The sequence below is a fragment of the Bos taurus genome, chromosome 6 (genome assembly GCF_002263795.3).
Source record: "Bos taurus isolate L1 Dominette 01449 registration number 42190680 breed Hereford chromosome 6, ARS-UCD2.0, whole genome shotgun sequence".
Classification (NCBI taxonomy): Eukaryota; Metazoa; Chordata; class Mammalia; order Artiodactyla; family Bovidae; genus Bos; species Bos taurus.
Window position 1 is genome coordinate 67,633,444 of NC_037333.1, and position 12,065 is coordinate 67,645,508.

A 12,065-nucleotide genomic window follows, 5' to 3' on the forward strand; every position below is an offset into this window, starting at 1 on the left:
CCCCCTCGCCCGAGAGCGTCGCTGGGCCTTAGGAACGCCAAGGTCCTGTTGGCACCTGCTCGTCGAAGGCGCCAGAGCCCCTGGCTGCTCAGTTCCCCTTCTCGGTCTAAGCTTTCCTCCCTCGCCACGCGCCCTCGGGTCTCCTTTAAAGAGCACCGCGGGTCCAGAGCTGCCACGATGCCGCCCTCCTGCGCGCTCGCAGCGCGCCACCCCCGGGGCTGTTTCGCTGGCTGGCCGAGAGACCTGGTTTTTGCCCCGGTGGCAGGTCGGAGGCCCTCGGCTCCTTTGCTTTGGCGTCGGCGGTGGCGCTGGGCACCTGGCGCTCAAAGAAGCCCCGGGGCCGGGCGGGCGGCGCCGGGTGTGGCTGGGCGGAGGGGGCGGGCCCCACCCTCGCCAGGGCCGGGCGTGAGGGCTGGCTGGTGCCAGGGCGTGGGCGCAGGCTCGGGAGGACGCGGCAGCTGGCCCGGGACGTAGGGGCTGCGGCCATGACCTCGCCATGGAGAGAGGTGCTCCTGGAGAGCCTCCTGGGTAAGCCAAGGCCGCCCGCCGCGCATTCGCCGGTCGGTCCCCCTTGCCCTACCGGGAACCACGATGCTCGGCGGGCTTGGCTGAGCCCGGGGAGGAAGGAAAGCAAGCTCGGTGCCCGGAATAGAGATGCTTATCGTCCCCTGTCACTTTCTGCTGCTGAAGGAATTTTTAAAAAGAGAGAAAAGCCCTAGATTGAGGTTCCGAGGATCCGGCGCTCCCCCGAGTCTTCCCGAGCTCCTACGCCATCCTCGTGTTGCGCCCAACGGGCACGACTTCTTCACCTGTCGGCCTCGAACTCGAGGCTGGTACCAACCCCGAGTCCCCTCACCCATGACCTTTAACTGAATAAATTTCAGTACCGAGCTTTGCCTTCCCAAGCGGCTCAATGATAAAGAATCTGCCTGCCAATGCAGGGGATTCCATTCCTGGGTCAGGAAGATCCCTTGGAGGAGGAAATGGCACCTTTCAGAAAGGGGCGCCGTTCCGCCTCCCTCGGCGCCCTGGCTGTAACACTCAGGGCCGTGTCTGCTGCTTGGGTTGGCCCGGCACGAGTGGGCTTGGGTGGTGGTCGCACATTTGTGAACATTTGGCCACAAACATCCGACATGGGACACGAGTCCCGTCGTGTGCTCCCTTAGCAGCTTTGCAAAAAGTACCAGGAGCAACTATTGTTGTTAATATTGTCTGAGTTTTGTGGTTGAAATCAGAACTCCCAGACAAACGTTTGGGAGATTGGTAGTTCACAATAAAAGGAAGGGGTGCCTTCCTAAGAACTGGGTTTTCTGGGAGCTGGTAATGCTGGGGGGTGGGGGGTGGCGGGGAGGCTCATTATTTGGCCCAGTCTGTATCTCACAAGTACAAGATGTAAAAAGAATTGTGCACTCAGTAGGTACCTAGGGTGCTAGGTACTCTGTGTACTCGATCTTTTTTAATCCTCATAACTCTGTGAGGTGGTTAAAAGTACTGTTTTCAGTGATTAAGAATAGTTTGGAACTGGATGCCTTGGTTTTCAGTTCACTGCTATTTGCTACTTTTGTGACCTTAGGCAGTTACTTAACTTTCAGGATCTCTGGAGTTTTTGTTGTTTGATTTTGCATTTGTAAAGGAGGAGTAGAAATAGTGTTAGTTTCATAGGACACAGGTTGTCTGAGGAATCAGAAAAAAGATCCCTGTGAATACTTAGAGCCTCACATGTGTTAAATGTCCATTGGTTAATTATCATCACTGTAGAAGATTACAAGGTCGGCAGATGTGAAAGTAACTTCAAATCTGGATTTTCCACTACCCCACACTGCCTCCTAAGGCTTAGGTTTAAAATATTTCCTAACTAACCTGCCTTTGGCTGTAGTCTGCAGTGGGAGGAAGGAGTTCTATTGTTTTTTGCTGTTTTTGATTTTCACCATATTGCTCATTAAAGAAAGGTCAACTTAGTTGAGGAAATTTTTTCAGGGTCCTGACAGGAAACCAGATTGAACCTAGATGGCTGAGATGAAGAGCCTTTAATAAAGGGACTGCCACATTACAGGGCTTCCCTGGTGGCTCAGATGGTTAAGAATCTGCCTACAATGAAGGAGACCTGGGTTTGATCCCTGATTTGGGAAGATCCCCTGGAGAAGGGAATGGCGACCCACTGCAGTATTCTTGCCTGGAGAATTCCACAGACAGAGGAACCTGGTGGACTACAGCCCACTGAGTTGCAAAGAGTCAGACACCACTGAGCTACTTTCACTTTACCTACCTATATGAACCTAGACAGCGTATTAAAAAGCAGAGACATTACTTTGTCAACAAAGGTCCATCTAGTCAAGGCTATGGTTTTTCCAGTAGTTATGTATGGATGTGAGAGTTGGACTATAAGGAAAGCTGAGTGTTGAAGAATTGATGCTTTTGAATTGTGGTGTTAGAGAAGACTCTTGAGAGTCTCTTGGACTGCAAGGAGATCCAACCAGTCCATCCTAGAGGAGATCAGTCCTGGGTGTTCATTGCAAGGACTGATGTTGAAGCTGAAACTCCAATCCTTTGGCCACCTAATGCAAAGAGTTGACTCAATGGAAAAGACCCTGATGCTGGGAAAGATTGAGGGCAGGAGGAGAAGGGGACAACAGAGGATGAGATGGTTGGATGGAATCACGAACTCAATGGACATGAGTTTGGGTGAACTCTGGGAGCTGGTGATGGACAGGAAGGCCTGGTGTGCTGTGGTTCTTGGGGTCTCAAAGAGTTGGACACGACTGAATGACTGAACTGAACTAAACTGATGAATGAGGTTAAAGGGACAAACAGGGGATATTGAGGGACTAAAAACAGCTGGAAGCCATTCTCATCCTTGACCTGAGAAGGGGATGGAATTCTCTTATTGGAACCCAGTTAAGGCCAGAGTCATGAAGGAGGGCAGCCAGCCAGAGCAGTGGTGGTAGTAGTTGTTGTTGTTGTTTAGCTGTTAAGTCGTGTTTGGCTCTTTGCAACCCCATGGACTGTAACCCGCCAGGCTCCTCTCTCCATGGGATTCTCCAGGTAAGAATACTGGAGTGGGTAGCCATTCTGTTCTGCAGGTGATCTTCCCAACCCAGGGACTGAACCCTGCATGTGTTCCCTGCATTGGCAGGTTGAGTCACCAGGAAAGTAGTCCAGTTGTAGCGGAGGAAAGGGCTGTCCTCTGAAACAGTGACAAAGTTACACTTTCTCTCTCTCTTAAAAACTGTTTTTTTTTTTTTCCCTTTTTCCCTCCTAGGATATGTTTCTTGGTCTCTCTGCCATGACCTGAGCCCAATGATCTATTACTTTCCCCTGCAAACACTGGGACTCACTGGGTTGGAAGGTTTTGCCATAGCATTTCTTTCTCCATTATTCCTCACAATTACTCCTGTCTGGAATCTGGTTAATAAGAAATGGATGCTAGCCTTGCTGCGGATAATTACTGTTGGTAAGATATAAAAGTGATTCCTTAAGTTTCTTTTTTTTTAGTTAAAAATCCAGGGAAAATATATAGACTGTTCTTTGAATGCTAAATGATTAAGTAAAAAATAAAAGATGTCTCTTTGTCTTACTACTGCCTTGTAGAGTTTTAGTAGAATTGTAAGTCTAGACCAAGAGTCAGCATATTTACATTTTTAACTTTTCTGTCAGATTGGAAAATTTTAAGGACCCCTGAACTGAAGAGGGGAAAGATAACTTGAAGATGTGAAATTATTAAATATGTTTTCATTCTTTTTTCCAACTGTGATACAAAACTCAGAAGTCATTAAAAAGTTTTTAAATGATAATGCATAAAAATATGGAAATTATGCATGATGAACATTGTAGTAAGCAAAAGTAATCAATAAATTAGGAAAAATATTGCAACTCTTCTAGTCAAAGGGCTAATTTCACTAATATATGGAGTTTTTACAGATCAGTAATAAAAGGACCAATAACTCAATAGAAGAGAAGGCAAAGGATATGATCTCGGGAAGATCCACTGGAGAAGGGATAGGCTACCCACTCCAGTATTCGTGGGCTTCCCTTGTGGCTCAGCTGGTAAAGAATCCACCTGGAATGGGGGAGCTCTGGGTTTGATCCCTGGGTTGGGAAGATTCCCCTGGGGAAGGGAAAGGCTACCCACTCCAGTATTCTGGCCTGGAGAATTCCATGGACTGTATAATCTATGGGGTTGCAAAGAGTTGGACACGACTGAGCAACTTTCACTTTCAATAAAAGGACCAATAACTCAATAGAAGAGAAAGCAAAGGATATGATCAGTTTACTGGAAAGGAAATATAATTCATTCTTTAAAAGATACTAAAAGGTGTAGAATACAAATCATATATATATATATTTATAGATAGTTTCTCATATCAGATTGATAAACAAACTTAGATAACACTATTGTAAGCATGAGAAAACAGGCACTCATGCATTGCTGGTGGGAATGTAAATTTGAACAGCTTCTGCAAAGGATAATTTAACAGTGTTTATCAAAATTACAACTCTGTATTTTTCACTCAGCAATTCCACTTCTGGGTATATATCCTATAGATAAGCTTACGTATGTGTCAAATGATAAAAATAAAAGGTTATTTAATCACTGTAGCAATATTTATAACAGTGTCAGAAATAATCTAAATGTCATCCATATGGGATAGGTTAGGTTAAATAAATTTTGGTTATGAAACTGGGAGTACTATAGAATACTATGCAGCTATACTAAAGAATGAGAACATTTATGTAAGGAAATGGAATGTTCTTCAGTAGTAAGTGAGAAAAAAAGAAGCAGTAAACAGTATGTTCAGAATGCTAACATTTGTGTAAAATAGGCTAGATGAAATATATATAGTAATTAATTGAACACGCATTAAATAGGTCCAAAAGTATTTTAAAACACACTGATATTTTTGTTGCTTCTAAGGTGAAAAATTTGATATTGAGACAGACATGAAAATGAAACTTTGCACTGTATACCTTTCATAGTGTTTGAATTCTGGATTTCAATATGTTACATTGGCAAAACCCAGTAATTAAAAAATATACACTTACTATCACAAAGACTTGAGGTTATTATATTAATAAATATTGAGAGACCTTGGAAAAGTACTAGTGGTAAAAAAAAGTAAGAATGTGAGGTCATGGAGAAAAAGTTTAAAAAACAAAAATACCAGACTCCAGTCTGGTTGAATCTGTAGCTGAGAAGTACTGCCTGTCTTGCCCTTTTGCTATAACACAATTGGTTTATCTGAGTTTGCATTTGTTCATGAACCAACCATGCTGTGTGTATTTCTTCTGGTCTAGGAACAGTGACTGAAATCACTAGGAAATTCACCTTCCGTTTTTCTGTGCATCAGTCCCTGAAGAAGGCAGAACATGGTTATTGAGTGTAGCCAGCTCTGTGGTTACCCACAAAGATCTGAAGCCCTAAACAGCAGTGGGAAAGACCACTGGAAAATGCATCCTTTTAAAAGATGATGTCTGTAGGAATGAAAAGAAATATCAAATGATCATGAAATTTTCAGCTCCAGAAATAATAAAGATGAAACTTCCTACTTCCAGAGTATATATAGTAACTGAGTTCAACTGTCCTTGGCTTACAGAATTCTTTATAACCATGGCCTCATTACACTCCTTGGTTGGCTTTATGGGGCGGATCTCGTCAGTGCACGCTTTTGTTGCCTTTGCTCAGTGCTGCCTGTGGCAGCTTTACCTACAGAGCCACTCACCATACAGTTTCTGGGACAGTTTGTTTTTAGTCTAGTTCTGGCCCAGCAACTTCTGGAGGCTGTAATGTAATAGGAAATAACTGGAGAGTATGGTGTTTGAGATACTTCTTGTTGTTCCCTTTTCATCTCCTTTCTCCCTGAAAACCCATTACTTGAGTAAAGGGTAGAATTGTATTTGAGGAAGCGGAGTGGGTAGGAAAGTGACTCCGATGTGGGTTAGGAAAGTGACTTCAGGATGAAGAAACCAGTTTGTGTCAGATGCTCTTCCACGTGTCCATTGAGTTTGATGATGCTAAAGAGAGGCTGAAGTAAGTCATGCTTTGCCTTAAAACTCCCTTTTCAGGTACTTTTTTTTTTCGGACTTCAGATACTTCTTAAGATGAAACAACGTTGTTTTTCACAGAGGTCCAAAGGGATTCTTACACAACTACAAAGCTGATCTGAGTGTTACATGCTGTCTCACTGCTGTTCCTTCAGATATTTTAGGTTAATCAGTACATAATTAACTATTAAACCGTTAAACTAGTTCATACTGTTGCATTGGTCAAAAAGTTAATTTGGGTTTTCTTTAATGAAAAATCCAAATGAACTTTTTGTCCAGCCCAATACAATTAATTTAGATTAGTTTTGATCTTAATTATTTCGACTCACTAAAATAGCCCTGATTAAAAAGATAGACAATATTAAGTGTTGACAAGAATATGAAGAAACTGAAATCCTTACACATTACTGATGGGAATGTAAAATGGTGCAGTTGGTTTGAAAAACAGTTTGGCAGTTCCTCAGAATGTTAAACATAGTTGTCATATGATCCAACAACTCCACCCCTTGGAGTTAGACCCAAGAAAAATGGAAACATTCACATAAGACCTGGTACATAAATGTTCATAGCAATATTATTCATAATACCCCAAAAGTGGAAACAATCCAAATGCCCATCAATGGGATGAATGAATAAACAAAAAGCAGTATATCCATGCAATAGAATATTATTTAGCCATAAAAAGGATTGAAGCACTGACATGTGCTACAACATAGATGAACTTTTTTTAAAAAAGTTTTTTATTTAAGTTTAGTTGGTTTACAATACAGTGTTCATTTCAGGTATAGTTGTGCAACTTTGTAAACATATTAAGAACCACTGAGTCATACGTCTTAACACAGTGAATTTTATGGTATGAATAATACTGCAATAAAAATGTTCAAAAAGATTTATACATACACGTAATTATACATTAACTCTGTCTTCCTGAGGGTAAACATGGTATTAGACACAACAGTTATCAAAGGCAGATCATTAACTAGTAGGGCATGCTTGCCAGAAATGTTTAGCTCTCCTTAAAATTTGTTTGTAGGTAGCATCGCCTCCTTCCAGGCTCCAAATGCCAAACTTCGGCTCACGGTCCTTGCACTTGGTCTGTCTTCCTCACTGGTGGTGCATGCTGTGACGTGGTGGACAGGAAATGGCTTGCAAAGGTATAGTTTGCATCTTGTGCCTATAGGCAAACAAGTGTGGTCAGTTACCAAAGGGAAGTTGGGACCGGGCATTCCAAGATACAGTATTTAGCTTTCAGGAAGGCCTTGTCGAAGTCTCATTTTTTTTCCTTTTCACAAAACCAGGATGTGAGTATTTGCCATTACTCTCAATAATGTTGTGAGAATGGAGAAATTATAATGAGTTGCCTAGGTAACGGGCTATATAAAGGCTAAGTTGTGTAGATTACCAACAAGACCACCTCATATACTCCTCTGTGACACTGTGAAATTCACAATGGAAGGAGTACATTGAAACCACTCACAAAAAAGTTGTTAAAAATATTTCTGTGCTTACAGGTACTTCAGAATCTGGGGGTTCATTTTAGGACAGATCCTTCTTCTTGTTCTTCGCATTTGGTACACGTCACTAAACCCAGTCTGGACTTATCAGATGTCCAACAGAGTGATACTGACATTAAGTACTATTGCCACACTTGATCGCATTTACACAGGTAAGCATAGGCCCAGTTTATTTAGGGATTTTTCTCTCTTGCACAGTTTATTTACCTTTCTTATCTGAATGTCACACATCTTGGAAAGATAAAACGAGTCTTTCCACACTCTGTCTCCATGTCTGCTTTTTCTCCCTCTGCAAGAGTAGCTGGCCTCGGAAGTGAACTATTATCTGAGCAGAAGGCACCTTTTCCTTGGCAGCACAGAGGGTGATAGTAACCGTTCGTCTCTGGCTTGTCTCATTGTGGAGTGGGAAAGTAGACCCAGGCCTCATGTTCCCTGCTGGCTTTCAGCTCTGTTTTCTCCTCTTTCCCTCTGAACAGGGCTTTCCAGGACGAGATCCGTCAGCCCTCTGCCCCCACACTGACCCCAGCCCATCTGTAACACTCTGAAAAGTTATTTGTTAGCAAGGGCTTTGAGAACTGCATCAGTTCAGTTCAGTCACTCAGTTGTGTCCAACTCTTTGCAACCCCATGGACTGCAGCACTCCAGGCTTCCCTGTCCATCACCACCTCCCGGAGCTTGCTCAAACTCATGTCTAACGAATCAGTGATGCCATCCAACCATCTCATCCTCTGTTGTCCCCTTCTCCTCTTGCCTTTAATCTTTCCCAGTATCAGGGTCTTTTCCAATGAGTTTTCGCATCAGGTGGCCAAAGTATTGGAGCTTTAGCATCAGCCCTTCCTGTGAATTCTCAGGACTGATTTCCTTTAGGATCGACTGGTTTGATCTCCTTGCAGTCCAAGAGGTTTGGACTCCTCCAACACTGTGAGAACTGCATGAATTTGTTCTTTTTTTTCTCTTGGTTTGTGTTTTGCTTTTGCTCCCCTCCCCCCACCCACCCCACCCTACCCTTAAGTCTGAAGGTATTTAAACTCCAAATCTGAAATGTAAAAAGAAAGGAAATCCTAAACTTTCATGTGCTTGTGGGCTAAGTCGCTTCAATCAAGTCTGACTCTGCGCAACCTTATCGACTGTAGCCCACCAGGCTCCTCTGTCTGTGGGATTCTCCAGAGTACTAGAATGGGTTGCTGTGCTGTCCTCCAGGGGATCTAACTGACCCAGGGATCGAACCCCTGTCTCTTCTATTTCCTGCATTCGCAGGCAGGTTCTTTACCACTAGCCCCATGGATATTCATGCCACCTTTTGAATCACCTGTCCGGAGCTTACAAGCGAATTTGGATGTTTGCATTACTGGCGAACTCCAGACTTCTGAAGAAAAGGAAGAAATGTTGCTAGATTCTACTTAACTTGCTCTTGGCTTTGTGTGTAACTCTCAATGAGTCACTATACTTCTGTAAATACAAGGAGAAATCTCACAGAAAGTTTAGAGAGTTTGGCTCACCATGAACAAAGAGTTTGTTTAACTCCTCCAATTTTGGTATGAAATGGCTGTGGTGAGAACAGGGGAACATCATACATGTAAATTGATCAAGAGACATTGATATTGATTAGAACATTTAGAACTCGGTTCTAGCACCCTAATATATGTTTTGTATTTTATAAAACGCTCACATGTGAAGTAGAAACTCAGGCAGCAAACTTCACAGGGACAGCCTGATAAGGATCTGGATTCAGGGTATCCCTTACATTTCTGGACTTTACGTTTCTGTAACTCCAGAAATATAAGTAATTTCTGGACTTACATTTCTGGAGTTTGCTTCTTTCTCGCTTCTGTTTTAAATTTTTGTGACCCAGTTGTTAGTCCCTTCCTGTTTTTGCCCTGTGCCCCATTTACAAAGTTCAACTCCTTTCCAGCTTTCCCAGGATATCTCATCATCCCTAGCAGCGTTTTTTGGGGTAGTTTTATTGAAGATTTGCTGTGCCTTGGGGTGAGAGTCACACACCATAGTGTGTAGCAGTGTTGTTACTCGGGAAATTCAGCTTAAGCTGCTCTCTTTTCCAAAGACTGTCTCCTTGGCCTTCAGGCCCTTGGTCACCATCTGTCTTCACCACCTTCTCCCTCACCCCCATAGCTTTCAGCTCTGCTTGTCCTCCCCCTCACTCCTTTCTGGGCAGAATGGCTTTCTTCCTGCCTATGAAATCATGCTTTCATTCCCACAGGCAGACTCTCAGGTTTCTTTCTGTCCCGAAGCAGGCTTCCCAGTGTCGCGAAGCATCTGCCCAGCAGGCTCTCTGTTCCTATAAAGGCTTTCTCTTGCCAGCATATTCTGCAGTTGGTACATTTCTGTATGTGAAGTCACTAATGCAACAAACTGAGACCTCACTGTTAAAACAGTCCTAGGAAGTATAGTAGGGTAAAGCACACAGGTACTGGCTAGGCTCTCTCTACCAGCCGTGTGATCTTGGATCTGTTTTCTCTGGGCCTTTCAGTTTTTCAACCTGTGAAATGGGGTTAGTAATCGAGTTAGTAACCTCATAAAGTTGCCGTGAAGATTGAACGAGTTCATGTGAGGGGCTGGCCACAGTAACTGCTCAGTCGACGCGCTGTTAACACTCTGGGGGCTCAGAGGGTTAGATGAGGACCTTGTTCTTTTTTGGGAGAAGCAGCCTGGTATACTGGGAATGTTCCATTCCAGGGGGACTGCATTTGTTCCCTGAATTCACCTTTCACTTTTCATACATATAGTTTAGCTCATAACTGTCTATTTCACATGAAGTACATACCTTTCTGCATTTTCAGTTGTCAGATTTCAAAATGATTTATTCTCCTGAAATCCTGATCTAGCCTCCCACTGCCTGCCTCCCAGCATGTTCTACTTGTTATGGGGTCTTACCTTCCCCTCTAAAGTAAGCTCCCTGAAGCCAGGTCCCATTTCCTACTTGTTTAAAGTAGGCCTATGTAGAGGGTAAATTTCTGTGTAACTGACCCTTTTCTGTTTTTTATTCTAGATGGTGCCTGCTATAAACCTCAATGGAAGAAGAATGGTGAGGCAGCCAAGGCAGTGGCTTCTGGTCTGAACTGGTTGTTGGCAGGCGCTGCCTTTGGCAGCCTCATGTTCCTCACCCACTGGATTTTTGGAGAGGTGTCTCTTGTCTCCAGATGGGCAGTGAGTGGACACCCCCATCCAGGGCCAGATCCGAACCCATTTGGGTGAGTTTGGGTTTGGAAGCAATCCAGAAATTGACTGGTATGGTTGAAAACCTTGCTCCTCTGTGTGAGCAGCTAGACAAGCATGACTTTACTGTGTACTCTGGAGATGAAAGCGCTTGAGGTCTGTTTGCCCCCGTACTGAGGAATGCTGGGAGGTGACAGGGACGAATGAGGACTGTGTGTGGCCAGGTGAGTGGCCCCTCTGGACTGTGAGCACGGGAAGGGAAGGGCTTTTTGTTTGCAGACTCATTCCAAGCCCCTGGGACAGAGCCTGGCACACAGTAGGTCCTCATCAATGTTTGTCATTGACTTGGAGATAGACAGTGATCAACCGGGTCCTCTCAGGCCTTTGCTGTCTTCTGAACACCCAGGACCATCCTTCACCTTAGGGGGTGGGAGCAGGCAGGAGAGCGGCCGAGAGCCTCACTCCAGAGCCGGAGGGCCTGTTTCAGATTCTTTGTCCTACGTGGGCGGCTGTTTCTAATATCCAGCAGGTTACTCAAGTGCTCTTTTCCCCAGTGTCCTCCTCTGTGAAATGGGGATAATTATAGCATTTACTTTGGGCTTCCCTGGTGGCTCAGACAGTAAAGAATCTACCTGCAATGAAGCAAGACTTGGTTTCGATCCCTCGGTTAGGATGATCCCCTGGAGAAGGGAATGGCAACCCACTCCAGTGTTCTTGCCTGGAGAATTCCGTGGGTAGAAGAGCCTGGTGTTCTAGAATCCATGGGGTTGCAAGAATCGGACACAACTGAGCAACTAACACCTTCACTTTTTCATTTACTTTACAGACCTGTGAAAATTAGCTGAGCTAGTATATGTAAAAATCTTCAAACAGTTCCTGCTATCTAGTAAGCACTCTGTGTTTTTTAGTTTATTTATATTATAGCTACTTCATTGAGTGCCATGTTGTAATTTCCCACTAAAGTTTAGTTAAATTCTTTTTTAAAAATATTATTTATATTTATTTATTATTAAAATGTATTTGGTTGCACTGGGTCTTTGTTGCAGCATCCAGCATCTTTAGTTGCAGCATGCAGACTCTTAGTTGTGACATGCAAACTCTTAGTTCCAGCATGTGAAATCTAGTTCCCTGACCAGGGATTGACACTGGGCTCCCTGCATTGGGAATGTGGAGTCTTAGCCACTGGATCACCAGGGAAGTCCTGTTTAGTTCTTTTTTTCCTCCCCATCTCCTACAAGTTTTTGCCAAAGTAGTTAAAGAATGAAATAGTTGGTGGTTATTTTCAAAGACACACAATTTATAATTATTTACCAAACTCACCTCAATCCTAGGAAGGCA

The 12,065-nt window shown here is 43.8% G+C and overlaps 1 protein-coding gene across 5 annotated transcripts in view; it reads left to right on the forward strand.

Moving 5' to 3' along the window:
• Nucleotides 1–421: 421 nt before the first annotated feature.
• Nucleotides 422–12,065, forward strand: part of CWH43 (cell wall biogenesis 43 C-terminal homolog) — a 72,911-nt gene continuing 61,267 nt past the window's right edge. For 3 of the 5 annotated variants that reach the window (XM_059887677.1, XM_059887678.1, XM_010806138.3), the window contains exons 1-5: nucleotides 422–528; nucleotides 3,260–3,451; nucleotides 7,073–7,193; nucleotides 7,551–7,705; nucleotides 10,561–10,762. In XM_059887677.1, the coding sequence (XP_059743660.1) occupies nucleotides 486–528; nucleotides 3,260–3,451; nucleotides 7,073–7,193; nucleotides 7,551–7,705; nucleotides 10,561–10,762 (713 nt within the window). In that variant the 5' untranslated portion in view covers nucleotides 422–485. The remainder of the gene's footprint in view (nucleotides 529–3,259; nucleotides 3,452–7,072; nucleotides 7,194–7,550; nucleotides 7,706–10,560; nucleotides 10,763–12,065) is intronic. The other 2 variants (NM_001205454.1, XM_005207974.5) reach the window with 2 other exon arrangements.